Source organism: Drosophila virilis, chromosome 4 (assembly GCF_030788295.1).
Source record: "Drosophila virilis strain 15010-1051.87 chromosome 4, Dvir_AGI_RSII-ME, whole genome shotgun sequence".
In the NCBI taxonomy this organism is placed as follows: domain Eukaryota; kingdom Metazoa; phylum Arthropoda; class Insecta; order Diptera; family Drosophilidae; genus Drosophila; species Drosophila virilis.
This window is the reverse complement of record NC_091546.1, coordinates 13,665,570-13,680,192: the sequence shown is the minus strand read 5'-3', so window position 1 is coordinate 13,680,192 and position 14,623 is coordinate 13,665,570. Positions and strand designations below refer to the sequence as shown.

The following is a 14,623-nucleotide window of genomic DNA, read 5'->3' as shown; positions in this document are numbered from 1 at the left end:
TTTCGCTGGAGATATGACGTTCCAAACGACATAACTCCGCGCGGAGATATGACCTTCCAAATCATCACGATTTTTTTCAAAATCAAGGTCGGTGCGAAAATCGAAACTTTTTCGATGGAGATATGACGTTACAAAAACGACATAACTCCGCGCGGAGATATGACGTTCCCAAACGACATAACCTCGCGCGGAGATATGACCTTCCATCACGATTTTTTTCAAAATCGAGGTCGCTGCGAAAATCGAAACTTTTTCGCTGGAGATATGACGTTCCAAACGACATAACTCCGCCCGGAGATATGACCTTCCAAATCATCACGATTTTTTTCAAAATCAAGGTCGGTGCGAAAATCGAAACTTTTTCGATGGAGATATGACGTTACAAAAACGACATAACTCCGCGCGGAGATATGACGTTCCCAAACGACATAACCTCGCGCGGAGATATGACCATCCATCACGATTTTTTTCAAAATCGAGGTCGCTGCGAAAATCGAAACTTTTTCGCTGGAGATATGACGATCCAAAACGACATAACTCCGCGCGGAGATATGACCTTCCAAATCATCCTTTTTATTTTGAAAATCGAGGTCGGCTCGAATATCGAAACTTTTTCGATGAAGATATGACGTTCCAAAACGACATAACTCCGCGCGGAGATATGACCTTCCAAATCATCACGTTTCTTTTCAAAATCGAGGTCGGTGCGAAAATCGAAACTTTTTCGATGTTTTTTTTTTTTTTGAATATCTCGGGTAATAGCCCCGCGCGGAGATATGACGTTTCAAAACGACATAACTCCTCGCGGAGATATGACGTTCCAAAACGACATAACTCCGCGCGGAGATATGACCTTCCAAATCATCACGATTTTTTTCAAAATGAAGTTTCAAAACGACATAACTCCGCGCGGAGATATGACCTTCCAAAACGACATAACTCCGCGCGGAGATATGACCTTCCAAATCATCACGATTTTTTTCAAAATGACGTTTCAAAACGACATAACTCCGCGCGGAGATATGACGTTCCAAAACGACATAACTCCGCGCGGAGATATGACCTTCTACACGATTTTTTTCAAAATCGAGGTCGCTGCGAAAATCGAAACTTTTTCGCTGGAGATCTGACGTTCCAAACGACATAACTCCGCGCGGAGATATGACCTTCCAAATCATCACGATTTCTTTCAAAATCAAGGTCGGTGCGAAAATCGAAACTTTTTCGATGGAGATATGACGTTCCAAGACGACATAACTCCGCGCGGAGATATGACGTTCCCAAACGACATAACCTCGCGCGGAGATATGACCTTCCATCACGATTTTTTTCAAAATCGAGGTCGCTGCGAAAATCGAAACTTTTTCGCTGGAGATATGACGTTCCAAACGACATAACTCCGCCCGGAGATATGACCTTCCAAATCATCACGATTTTTTTCAAAATCAAGGTCGGTGCGAAAATCGAAACTTTTTCGATGGAGATATGACGTTACAAAAACGACATAACTCCGCGCGGAGATATGACGTTCCCAAACGACATAACCTCGCGCGGAGATATGACCTTCCATCACGATTTTTTTCAAAATCGAGGTCGCTGCGAAAATCGAAACTTTTTCGCTGGAGATATGACGATCCAAAACGACATAACTCCGCGCGGAGATATGACCTTCCAAATCATCCTTTTTATTTTGAAAATCGAGGTCGGCTCGAATATCGAAACTTTTTCGATGAAGATATGACGTTCCAAAACGACATAACTCCGCGCGGAGATATGACCTTCCAAATCATCACGTTTCTTTTCAAAATCGAGGTCGGTGCGAAAATCGAAACTTTTTCGATGTTTTTTTTTTTTTTAATATCTCGGGTAATAGCCCCGCGCGGAGATATGACGTTTCAAAACGACATAACTCCTCGCGGAGATATGACGTTCCAAAACGACATAACTCCGCGCGGAGATATGACCTTCCAAATCATCACGATTTTTTTCAAAATGAAGTTTCAAAACGACATAACTCCGCGCGGAGATATGACCTTCCAAAACGACATAACTCCGCGCGGAGATATGACCTTCCAAATCATCACGATTTTTTTCAAAATGACGTTTCAAAACGACATAACTCCGCGCGGAGATATGACGTTCCAAAACGACATAACTCCGCGCGGAGATATGACCTTCTACACGATTTTTTTCAAAATCGAGGTCGCTGCGAAAATCGAAACTTTTTCGCTGGAGATCTGACGTTCCAAACGACATAACTCCGCGCGGAGATATGACCTTCCAAATCATCACGATTTTTTTCAAAATCAAGGTCGGTGCGAAAATCGAAATTTTTTCGATGGAGATATGACGTTCCAAGACGACATAACTCCGCGCGGAGATATGACCTTCCAAATCATCCTTTTTATTTTGAAAATCGAGGTCGGCTCGAATATCGAAACTTTTTCGATGAAGATATGACGTTCCAAAACGACATAACTCCGCGCGGAGATATGACCTTCCAAATCATCACGTTTCTTTTCAAAATCGAGGTCGGTGCGAAAATCGAAACTTTTTCGATGATTTTTTTTTTTGAATATCTCGGGTAATAGCCCCGCGCGGAGATATGACGTTTCAAAACGACATAACTCCGCGCGGAGATATGACGTTCCAAAACGACATAACTCCGCGCGGAGATATGACGTTCCAAAACGACATAACTCCGCGCGGAGATATGACCTTCCAAATCATGACGATTTTTTTCAAAATCGAGGTCGGTGCGAAAATCGAAACCTTTTCGATGGAGATATGACGTTCCAAACGACATAACTCCGCGCGGAGATATGACCTTCCAAATCATGACGATTTTTTTCAAAATCGAGGTCGGTGCGAAAATCGAAACTTTTTCGATGGAGATATGACGTTCCAAAACGACATAACTCCGCGCGGAGATATGACCTTCCAAATCATCACGTTTCTTTTCAAAATCGAGGTCGGTGCGAAAATCGAAACTTTTTCGATGATTTTTTTTTTTTTTTTGAATATCTCGGGTAATAGACCCGCGCGGAGATATGACGTTTCAAAACGACGTAACTCCGCGCGGAGATATGACGTTCCAAAACGACATAACTCCGCGCGGAGATATGACCTTCCAAATCATCACGATTTTTTTCAAAATCGAGGTCGCTGCGAATATCGAAACATTTTCGATGAAGATATGACGTTCCAAAACGACATAACTCCGCGCAGAGATATGACCTTCCAAATCATCACGATTTTTTTCAAAATCAAAGTCGGTGCGAAAATCGAAACTTTTTCGATGATTTTTTTTTTTTTTAATATCTCGGGTAATAGACCCGCGCGGAGATATGACGTTTCAAAACGACATAACTCCGAGATATGACCTCCCAAATCATCACGATTTTTTTCAAAATCGAGGTCGCTGCGAATATCGAAACATTCTCGATGAAGATATGACGTTCCAAAACGACATAACTCCGCGCGGAGATATGACCTTCCAAATCATCACGTTTCTTTTCAAAATCGAGGTCGGTGCGAAAATCGAAACTTTTTCGATGATTTTTTTTTTATTGAATATCTCGGGTAATAGCCCCGCGCGGAGATATGACGTTCCAAAACGACATAACTCCGCGCGGAGATATGACCTTCCAAATCATGACGATTTTTTTCAAAATCGAGGTCGGTGCGAAAATCGAAACTTTCTCGATGGAGATTTGATGTTCCAAAACGACATAACTCCGCGCAGAGATATGACCTTCCAAATCATCACGATTTTTTTCAAAATCAAGGTCGGTGCGAAAATCGAAACGTTTTCGATGGAGACATGACGTTCCAAAACGACATAACTCCGCGCGGAGATATGACCTTCCAAATCATCACGATTTTTTTCAAAATCGAGGTCGGTGCGAAAATCGAAACTTTTTCGATGGCGATATGACGTACCAAAACGACATAACTCCGCGCGGAGATACGACCTTCCAAATCATCACGATTTTTTTCAAAATCAAAGTCGGTGCGAAAATCGAAACTTTTTCGATGGAGATATGACGTTCCAAAACGACATAACTCCGCGCGGAGATATGACCTTCCAAATCATCACGTTTCTTTTCGAGGTCGGTGCGAAAATCGAAACTTTTTCGATGAATTTTTTTTTTTTGAATATCTCGGGTAATAGCCCCGCGCGGAGATATGACGTTTCAAAACGACATAACTCCGCGCGGAGATATGACGTTCCAAAACGACATAACTCCGCGCAGAGATATGACCTTCCAAATCATCACGTTTCTTTTCAAAATCGAGGTCGGTGCGAAAATCGAAACTTTTTCGATGATATTATTTTTTTTGAATATCTCGGGTAATAGCCCCGCGCGGAGATATGACGTTCCAAAACGACATAACTCCGCGCGGAGAAATGACCTTCCAAATCATGACGATTTTTTTCAAAATCGAGGTCGGTGCGAAAATCGAAACTTTTTCGCTGGAGATATGACGTTCCAAAACGACATAACTCCGCGCGGAGATATGACCTTCTAAATCATCACGATTTTTTTCAAAATCAAGGTCGGTGCAAAAATCAAAACTTTTTCGATGGAGATATGACGTTCCAAAGCGACATAACTCCGCGCGGAGATATGACCTTCCAAATCATCCTTTTTATTTTGAAAATCGAGGTCGGTTCGAATATCGAAACTTTTTCGATGATTTTTTTTTTTTTGAATATCTCGGGTAATAGCCCCGCGCGGAGATATGACGTTCCAAAACGACATAGCTCCGCGCGGAGATATGACCTTCCAAATCATGACGATTTTTTTCAAAGTCAAGGTCGGTGCGAAAATCGAAACTTTTTCGATGGAGATATGACGTTCCAAAACGACATAACTCCGCGCGGAGATATGACCTTCCAAATCATCACGATTTTTTTCAAAATCGAGGTCGGTGCGAAAATCGAAACTTTTTCGCTGGAGATATGACGTTCCAAAACGACATAACTCCGCGCGGAGATATGACCTTCCAAATCATCACGATTTTTTTCAAAATCGAGGTCGGTGCGAAAATCGAAACTTTTTCGATGATTTTTTTTTTTTTGAATATCTCGGGTAATAGCCCCGCGCGGAGATATGACGTTCCAAAACGACATAGCTCCGCGCGGAGATATGACCTTCCAAATCATGACGATTTTTTTCAAAGTCAAGGTCGGTGCGAAAATCGAAACTTTTTCGATGGAGATATGACGTTCCAAAACGACATAACTCCGCGCGGAGATATGACCTTCCAAATCATCACGATTTTTTTCAAAATCGAGGTCGGTGCGAAAATCGAAACTTTTTCGCTGGAGATATGACGTTCCAAAACGACATAACTCCGCGCGGAGATATGATCTTCCAAATCATCACGATTTTTTTCAAAATCAAAGTCGGTGCGAAAATCGAAACTTTTTCGATGGAGATATGACGTTCCAAAACGACATAACTCCGCGCGGAGATATGACCTTCCAAATCATCACGTTTCTTTTCGAGGTCGGTGCGAAAATCGAAACTTTTTCGATGAATTTTTTTTTTTTGAATATCTCGGGTAATAGCCCCGCGCGGAGATATGACGTTTCAAAACGACATAACTCCGCGCGGAGATATGACGTTCCAAAACGACATAACTCCGCGCAGAGATATGACCTTCCAAATCATCACGTTTCTTTTCAAAATCGAGGTCGGTGCGAAAATCGAAACTTTTTCGATGATATTATTTTTTTTGAATATCTCGGGTAATAGCCCCGCGCGGAGATATGACGTTCCAAAACGACATAACTCCGCGCGGAGATATGACCTTCCAAATCATGACGATTTTTTTCAAAATCGAGGTCGGTGCGAAAATCGAAACTTTTTCGCTGGAGATATGACGTTCCAAAACGACATAACTCCGCGCGGAGATATGACCTTCTAAATCATCACGATTTTTTTCAAAATCAAGGTCGGTGCAAAAATCAAAACTTTTTCGATGGAGATATGACGTTCCAAAGCGACATAACTCCGCGCGGAGATATGACCTTCCAAATCATCCTTTTTATTTTGAAAATCGAGGTCGGTTCGAATATCGAAACTTTTTCGATGATTTTTTTTTTTGAATATCTCGGGTAATAGCCCCGCGCGGAGATATGACGTTCCAAAACGCCATAACTCCGCGCGGAGATATGACCTTCCAAATCATCACGATTTTTTTCAAAATCGAGGTCGGTGCGAAAATCGAAACTTCTTCGATGATTTTTTTTTTTTGAATATCTCGGGTAATGGCCCCGCGCGGAGATATGACGTTCCAAAACGACATAACTCCGCGCGGAGAAATGACCTTCCAAATCATCACGATTTTTTTCAAAATCGAGGTCGGTGCGAAAATCGAAACTTTTTCGCTGGAGATATGACGTTCCAAAACGACATAACTCCGCGCGGAGATATGACCTTCCAAATCATCACGATTTTTTTCAAAATCAAGGTCGGTGCGAAAATCGAAACTTTTTCGCTGGAGATATGACGTTCCAAAACGACATAACTCCGCGCGGAGATATGACCTTCCAAATCATCACGTTTCTTTTCAAAATCGAGGTCGGTGCGAAAATCGAAACTTTTTCGATGATTTTTTTTTGAATATCTCGGGTAATAGCCCCGCGCGGAGATATGACGTTTTAAAACGACATAACTCCGCGCGGAGATATGACCTTCCAAATCATCACGATTTTTTTCAAAATCAAGGTCGGTGCAAAAATCGAAACTTTTTCGATAGAGATATGACGTTCCAAAACGACATAACTCCGCGCGGAGATATGACCTTCCAAATCATCACGATATTTTCAAAATCGAGGTCGCTGCGAAAATCGAAACTTTTTCGATGATTTTTATACCCTGAACCCATTAAAAATGGGTATAAGGGTATATTGTACATGTGCAAAATCCAAATGTATGTAACAGGCAAAAGGAAGCATCTCCGACCCCATAAAGTATATATATTTTTGATCAGCATCAATAACCGAGTCCGTATGTATGAACGCAAGGAAATTTTAGATGTTAGTGCTCCTAGTGCCGCGCAGATCGAGTTTGTTTCCGATAATCGATAACGTATTCCGTTGCCAAGCATTCGATAAAAATCGATATCGATAACCTGTTTTTTGGACAATTTTTGGTAAATAATAAGAGCTAGAGTCCCCAAACTTGAAATATAGCTTCTAAAATAGAATATATATATGCATTTGATGTTGGAAGAAGACGGTTCAGGGTATCCCCTAGCGGGAGCTCCCGATTAGAACCTCTTACTTCTTTTTAATGAGCTAAGAGGCTGAAAGCTTAAGAGAGAAATCTTTATTTATATATTAATTACTGATAGTTGCTCATATTTAATAACCTGCTTTTTTTTGTAACGAATAATGAATCTAAACGGGCTTTATCAAATAAATGTTGCATATTTTCATCACATTGTATTACTTTATTCTAAATACCTTCTTGTTTTTGTTGCGAGCCACATAAAATGCTGTTTGTTTGTATAAGATCTTACTTTTGAACTTTTAAGTAAAATGTTAGCTAAGTTTAAGTCTTTAAGCGTACTTTGATGTCCAATCCGTGCAGCTTATGTAAATGGCATTTCATAGTTGGCGCACCTCTCTATCCATTAAGAGTGTATCATGATTGGCATCTCTCTGAGGGTTTATTGTTGCGGCACACACGGCGTATGAGTGACAGTTCATATCAAATTACCGTTATGGTTATGCGTCTATGGGGAACTAATGAGCAACGGCGCGGCCAGAGAGGTCTTTTACCAATATACACAGCAAAAACATAAGTGATTTGTTTTCTATTGCAGACACGGGCAAGGACGTGAGCAGCTCCAGAAGGTGAAATACAGAGCACGAGAGCGAGAGAGAGAGAGAGAGAGAGAGGGAGAGAAAGAGAGAGTGGAAAAGCGAAAGATATAGACGCGACTAGAACGCCGTTGGAGGCATCCAATTTTGCACGCCCAGGCCACGCAACGGTGATGTGGGACACATCCCGCAACGGGCAATGCAACAACCCCAACGTTATATACCGTCTGTATCTGATCTATATGGCACGGACGAGATAGAACTGCTGCTGGACGAGATACGTGAGCTGGAGCTGGAGCCGGTCTGCTGTCAGCTGGACGATGAGCAGGACTTTGAAATAGCTGGCAGCAGGGCCGGCGAGCTCTCGCTCTCACTCGAATCGCCATTGGGCACGTGCACCTCCTGGGACTCGCACGCCAACTACAAACAGCAACAACACACTCCGCTGCCATGGGGCGTCGCCCTACACTGTGATCCGCAACACTTGAAAACGCCTACAGGGATTGTGCGCATACTGCTGGTGGTAAGCTAGCCCATCCGCTTGAGTCAAAGCAATGTTAATGATGCGATTTTTTATTATGCCCGTAGTTATCCTCCGCCGTCTGTCTGGCCTGCGAATGCTCCGCGGGCACCGTACAGGTCGGCCTCTTTCTACTGCCACTCATCGGACGCCTGAGGCTGATGGTCTTCTGTGCGCTCTTCTCGCTACTCATCACATGCCTCATGCTCTTTCTCGATATATCGCATATAGCGCTCATGTTCCCATTCAATTGGACGAAAGTGGTACGTGGTAACTAAAATTCTTTAGACGATTTATATTTTTTATAAATTCATATTTTTTTTTTCCTGGAGAAATTAATGTTTTGTTTACCTTCCCCATTTTTTCTCTATAATATATTGAAATTTAATTTGCTATTATTAAAGTTAATATAAATATAAATTAAATATTTCCTTCAGAATACGTGGATGTACCTGAGTATTGGTTTAATATTTATTTTGAGCTCCACGCTGCTCGTCCACATGGTGCTGTATGCGACCGAGTATACATGGGTATCCAAGCACTCCAAGGACACATTACTAGCCACAGGCGTAAGCAGAGACAAGCCTGACATCCTGTTAAGCTATCTAACTAATTATTTACTTCTTTTGCTTAGCTAATTGGCTTTATTTGCGCCTTGGAGGCGCTGCTGCTGTCGGGCATTGCCTCCTGGCCCTGGTCTCAGTATCGCCAGGTGCCCGACGATGCCAGCGAGCTGTTCATTGAGGATCGCGAAATGACGCCCATGAGTCCCATAAATAGCACTGATCTACAGCTACAGCCAGACACTGGGCATGGCCTGGCGCCGTTTCAGCACAGCAGCCAAATCAATGGCAATGCAACGGCAGCCGATACATATAACCAACAACAACAATCGTCCTATAATCAAAAGCCTTATATACCTGGTAAGCTGTTTGCTAAATATTACAAATAAAAATAAAAAACTCTGCGAGGTCGAAGAACAGATAAGAGGCTCTAGCCGGGAGTTCCTGACCAGCGGATACCCTGAACCCTCTTCTACCAACACCAAAGGCAGCTTTAGCAGTAATAAAAATACATTTAAAAAAAATAGTTACGTCGATCGGACTCGACCGATTGAACAGACCGTGCCACTTGCCACCAGCTCTAGCCAAGAGACAAACCAAAAACTGATGACTACCGAAAAACAATTAAAACATCAGCACATACACTCAGCACAGGCAACAATCGCGATTGCAATGTTGTTGATAGAATATTCAATGCCGCTGACACGAGGCCAGCTACAAAACGTTTTTTTATTAGCTTTTGTGTTTCTAAGCCGATCTTGATTAAATTTTCAACAGTAGATTTGCTTATTGTCATTATTGAATTCTATCAACAGCATTTTTACTACTGCTAAAACGATCGTGCGCTGCAATTGGTGTTGGCAGAAGAGGGTTCAGGGGAACCTCCGAGTAGCGCCTCTACTTGTCTTTTGTTTATGTTTGTGTGGATATGGTATATTATTTTACTAACTTAACTGAATTACTAACAATTCACACGCCTCTCAACTCTTTTCTAGCCAAACGACCCAATGAGCTTAACCAGCGTCCCACATTGGGTCACACACAAACCGCACGCATTAAACCCAATCAGCGTTATCGCGAGGGCTATCACTACCAACCGGTTGCGTCAACGTCCCGCCAGAGTCCCACATTCGTCGTAGGCGATGATCTGGGTGCCGGTCCATCCACATCCCGTTCCAATGATAATTCTAGTGCGTGATAGTTTTTATTCCTCAACGACATGAAATTTATATGAACACAAAAAGTCAACTCAAACTTTGTCCACTACATATTTCAACTATAGAAAAAGTTGAGGTTGCATTTGGGTCAATGTAAAAGAAACAAATTGTTGATTAGTTTAAACAAAGAAGCAAAACTCGTCAAGAAGTTTAAAAAGAAAACGCAAGCAAACAATAATAAATTTAATATCTGTGTGTGTGTATAACAAGGTAAATTACGAGCAGAACTTTAAAGAATTTAAACCAAGATGAACAAATTGTACGACAACTAAAAAATATAACGTTAAATGGCATAAAGTATAATTGTCGCATAGGACCCGAAACTTGAACAACATTTGGTTAGTTGTACAAAATTTAATGTTAGTCAAAAAAGATTACTGAAAATAACCCTAATTTAAAGGTGAAGAAACACAAAAAAATTGGCAACGCTTTGGGCCAATTGCACAAATATATATATATATATATATACATATATGTATATATATAAAAGAATTCACAAAATTTTACGGCAAATTCGAATGCAGACAAGAAACAAATATATGAGATGCAAAATAAATTTAAAGAGTCGCCTACAATTGAGCATGGAAATGGAAATCAACTTGTTATAAACGTAGTTTTGCTTATTTTTTAATAAAAACAATAATTCATGAAAATCCACGAAAATATATACTGATGATTTTTTGTTTAATTTTTAGTCTTTTTTCCAAAACGACTTCAAGCCAAACTTCACAAAATGCAATCAAAATTCAATTTCAATGCTGTGCTCTACTTTAAACCCAAATCCTTTTCGATGGTGTGCGAGCACACGGCCATCATTTGATCCTTGATGTTCAGGAAATTCTTTACTGCCGCCGGTTTGGCCTCTGGCCATTCGCTCAAATCCCGATAGATTGGACGGCAGAATTTCATGCGGAAATTGGAGTTGGCAAACTCAATAATCTCATCCAGGCGTTTAATGAGGCGTGCACGTATGATTAAGCGATTGAGACGGAAGCGCACCTCGGCGTTCTTCGATTGCCCCAAATTGTAGGTGTTCTCCAGCAGTTCGATTTTGCGCTCATTAAGCTCAACAATGTCCTTGCTCTCAATCAGTTTGCCCAGGAATTCAATAAGTTGGTGTATAGAAATGGGCTGCTTAATGTTCGCATCGCTGGTCAACTCATCTACAGTCTTGGTGCTCCACTTGGTGGCCAGGTCCTTGGTGACATTAGAAAGGGATTCATCGAATCTTAAAATCAAATAAAATTAGTTTATTAATGTTCTCACTCAAAATATGCGCTACCTACTTGGGTATAATGGGCGGCATGCCCTCGCATTTCAGCCACAAATCCCAATCCACTAGGCCTAGTTTGTCTTTCTTGTCCGTATCCTTGAAATAATCGTACAAGGCTCCCTTAAAGTCATCCGTAACAATCGACTTGTATGCGAACTTCTTCAGGTAGTCACGCAGGAAAGGCTCGAAAACGCTTGGGCCACCAAGTAAATCCTCCAGATAGCGCAGGAATGTGGACCCCTTGATGTAGGGAACCGAAGAGAATGCATCATCAGGTCCACAGTTGCTTAAGTCGACAACCAGTCTGGTTAGCTCCGGCGTGTCAGAGAGTTGAGTGCGTAGCTGTAAGTGGATGTCGGAGATTAGATTGACTCATGCGTGTATATGGGGCACACGTTGCTTACACACTCCTGTAGCTCAGTCAGATTACTGAGCATTCTGAAGTCCAGCTCCTTGGCGCCCTGCATGCGACCCACAATTTTGGACTCGACGAACACAGTGAAGCCCTCATTCAGCCAGAAATGCTCAAAGTTCTTATTGGTCACCAGATTACCAGTCCAGCTGTGGGCGATTTCATGGGCCACCACGTTAGCTAAAGATTTGTCGCCAGCAAGCAGCGTCGGCGTAACAAAAGTCAGGCAAGGATTCTCCATGCCGCCAAATGGAAATGAGGGCGGCATGACCAGCAAATCGTACTGCTTCCACACATACGGGCCACACAAATCTGAAGCGGTTTTCAGCATGGTCGATGTTTCCGAAAATTCCTCAGCGCACGCATCAACAATGGCCTCCTCGGCCCACACATTTGAGTTGTCGCCCAAGCGACGGGACACGAGTTTACCAATGGCAATAGCCACCAGATATGCAGGTATGGGCACCTCCTGCTTGAAGTAGGTCTTGCCCGGCTCGTTCTTGTCAATCAAAGCACTCATCAGTGCCGTTAGCTCAGTGGGATGTTCCACAACGGCGTTATAAGTAAACTTTACAGCGGGCGTATCCTGACAGGGCAATACAGAACGTGCGTGTATAGCCTGGCATTGCGAGAACATATACGGATGCTTCTTGCCCAGCGTTTGGGCAGGATTCAACCATTGCAGACCACTTGCGTTGCTGGCCGTCTCGTAATCAATGCGTACGTTCAGGCTGCAATATAGATATGATTATAAGTGCCATTATTTACAAGTACTGTAAAAAGATTAGTTGGCAGCTTATCAGAACGCCCGCTCACCTGCCCTTCGCAGTGCCGGTTGGCAGCTCCAGCGTCAGCTTCTGGCCCATATCGGGCACGGGATCGCTGATGAAGTAATTAATGGGCAGCTCAGTGCCGCCGGCCAGTAACGTGGCATTCTTCACGTCTATATCACGAACATCCAGCAGCTGGCAAAATAAAAACCTATTAATTATACGAAAGAGTGTAATTACTTAATATACTCACAATTTTCTCTAGGTTGCTGGACAGCACATTGAATTTGTGCAGGACACTGCCGCGCAGCTTGGTGGATTCAAAGTCAACTTTCCAATTAATAGAACTGTGCTCGGTGGTTATCAGCTCCGGCTCTGAGTAGGAGCTGGGATCAACGTTGCTCAAACGACCCATATTACGTTTTTGTAACTTATATATTGGCAACAGTTGCGATTGATGGAGCTCTGGCTGCAGTTGTGTCGTGCACAAGGTTCGTCTGGAGACTGCAAACAAATGAAAACAGTGAGTAATTATCTTTCTTCGAGTGCCCAATAAGTGCGATAAGACAAAATATGCCAACGACTGTTAGGCGAATACCCTGTTTAAATTGAGTCTCACCAACTGCCGGGCTTGCAGAACACTTAAGACGCAATAGATGATCACAGACCACAAAAATGCGAGGGCGTTTCTTAAAAAATGGCGAAAAAGCACAACTCACTGTTGATGCCGGCAGCAGAAAACAAAGTGTTGACCAGGGTTGCGGCTATTCTATCGATACAAATATATCGATATGTACATAAAAAAATTATCGGCACGATTACTTTGCCTCTCAAAATATTGTATAAAACCAAGTTGCTTCGATTTGCCGAAGATTATATGCCTTGGCGTTATGATATGACTCTAGTATAAAGCCGGGCGTTTTGCAAATAGCCTCCGTCTGTGCGTTATACTGTCTGATACATGTTGGAGATACCCTTTGCAAGAGTATTAAGACGCAACGAACACATTTGTAAATAACAATATTATATTTTGCTTAACAGTAAGTCTGCGGCCTGCCCTAGCGCAAGACATAATCCTTGGGATAATCCATTATGGCGGGGAAGTTCTCCAGCGTTTCCTTGTCAATGTGATCCAATCGCTGGGGAACTGTGCGTGGCGTGCGTATCTGATTCGTAACATTCGCCAAAAGGTCCTCAGGCACTTTGTCGTCGGCAAAGAGATGCAGCCGCTGCATCGTATGCCTGCGCTGTAGATTACCCGTCATTGAGTTGTACACAGCCTTTTTCATAACCATGGTGGGATCCTTCTCGTGCAGCTGCCAGGCCAGCGTCCAGGATGCGCCGCCCGGATATCCAGTGTGATGGAAATAAACGCGCTTAACCCATTCATCGCCAGGCAACGCTATCTCTTTGGTGTTGATCAGCACCACATGGTCGCCGCAGTCATCTGCAAATATAGCTCAGATTTAGTCTTGATTGGAGCATAATATGTTAAGCTAACCTAGAACTGGCCCCGGCTTGAGAATTCTTCATTCACTGCGAGCACATCTCACGACCGGCAAATGCCGCACAACATAAACTGACACTCGCGCCGCTTGTGACGTAACAAGCGCATAGAATTTCGCGTATTTCCATAGTTGTTCACTTAAAACTATTAGAAATCAACTTAATTCTGGCTTCTACTTACTCATAGGATGATATATTGGCTTATGCAGGCCCATAAGATGTGTTTTGATCAGTTGAGCAGACTCAAAAGGATTTTGCCAGGTGCAGTCATATATATGCCATGTACGCGCAAAAGTTGCCCATTGCTGCAAGCAATGTTCTTGTTTAACTTATTGAGGATATAAGTTCCATCAATACAAACCTGTACGCGCTTAGCTATCGACATTGTTGTTAATATTTTATGTAAGAATTTAAAACAGGCATAAAAACAACTTCAAAACTTATTTACGTGCCTGTCACGTGAAGTTGGCTGTGCGCAATTTTTAACTCGCGTGCTGCTGACAGCGCTCATTTTGCGCACTC

At 42.5% G+C, this 14,623-nt stretch overlaps 2 protein-coding genes across 5 annotated transcripts in view; one reads left to right on the top strand and one right to left on the bottom strand.

Annotated features, from left to right (window-relative positions):
* Positions 1–10,808, top strand: part of LOC6627328 (uncharacterized) — a 25,953-nt gene extending 15,145 nt beyond the window's left edge. The window contains exons 2-6 of the mRNA XM_002051888.4: positions 7,843–8,363; positions 8,429–8,623; positions 8,798–8,929; positions 8,995–9,283; positions 9,919–10,808. Coding sequence (XP_002051924.1) covers positions 8,040–8,363; positions 8,429–8,623; positions 8,798–8,929; positions 8,995–9,283; positions 9,919–10,121 — 1,143 coding nt within the window. The 5' untranslated portion in view covers positions 7,843–8,039 and the 3' untranslated portion in view covers positions 10,122–10,808. The remainder of the gene's footprint in view (positions 1–7,842; positions 8,364–8,428; positions 8,624–8,797; positions 8,930–8,994; positions 9,284–9,918) is intronic.
* On the bottom strand, positions 10,806–14,623 carry LOC6627329 (large ribosomal subunit protein uL13m). 4 transcript variants are annotated; one of them, XM_015173317.3, is made up of 7 exons: positions 14,463–14,618; positions 14,283–14,406; positions 12,849–13,099; positions 12,642–12,790; positions 11,818–12,556; positions 11,427–11,755; positions 10,806–11,368 (listed from the first exon to the last, which is right to left on the bottom strand). In XM_015173317.3, exons 1-7 carry the CDS (start codon positions 14,484–14,486, stop codon positions 10,906–10,908), a joined length of 2,079 nt encoding a protein of 692 aa, XP_015028803.1. In that variant the 5' UTR covers positions 14,487–14,618; the 3' UTR covers positions 10,806–10,905. The 4 variants fall into 4 exon arrangements, with proteins under 4 accessions (XP_015028803.1, XP_002051925.1, XP_015028802.1 ...); XM_002051889.4 differs by lacking the exons at positions 14,283–14,406; positions 14,463–14,618 and adding an exon at positions 13,215–13,365; XM_015173316.3 differs by lacking the exons at positions 14,283–14,406; positions 14,463–14,618 and adding an exon at positions 13,315–13,333.

Coding starts and splice junctions, on each gene's coding strand:
- LOC6627329 (XM_015173317.3), bottom strand. CDS start 14,486: ATGTCGATAGCTAAGCGCGTACAG. Junction 13,100..14,282: donor GCCAATATATCATCCTATGA/GTAAGTAGAAGC, acceptor ATTTGTTTGCAG/TCTCCAGACGAACCTTGTGC. Junction 12,791..12,848: donor CCAGCAACCTAGAGAAAATT/GTGAGTATATTA, acceptor TTATTTTGCCAG/CTGCTGGATGTTCGTGATAT.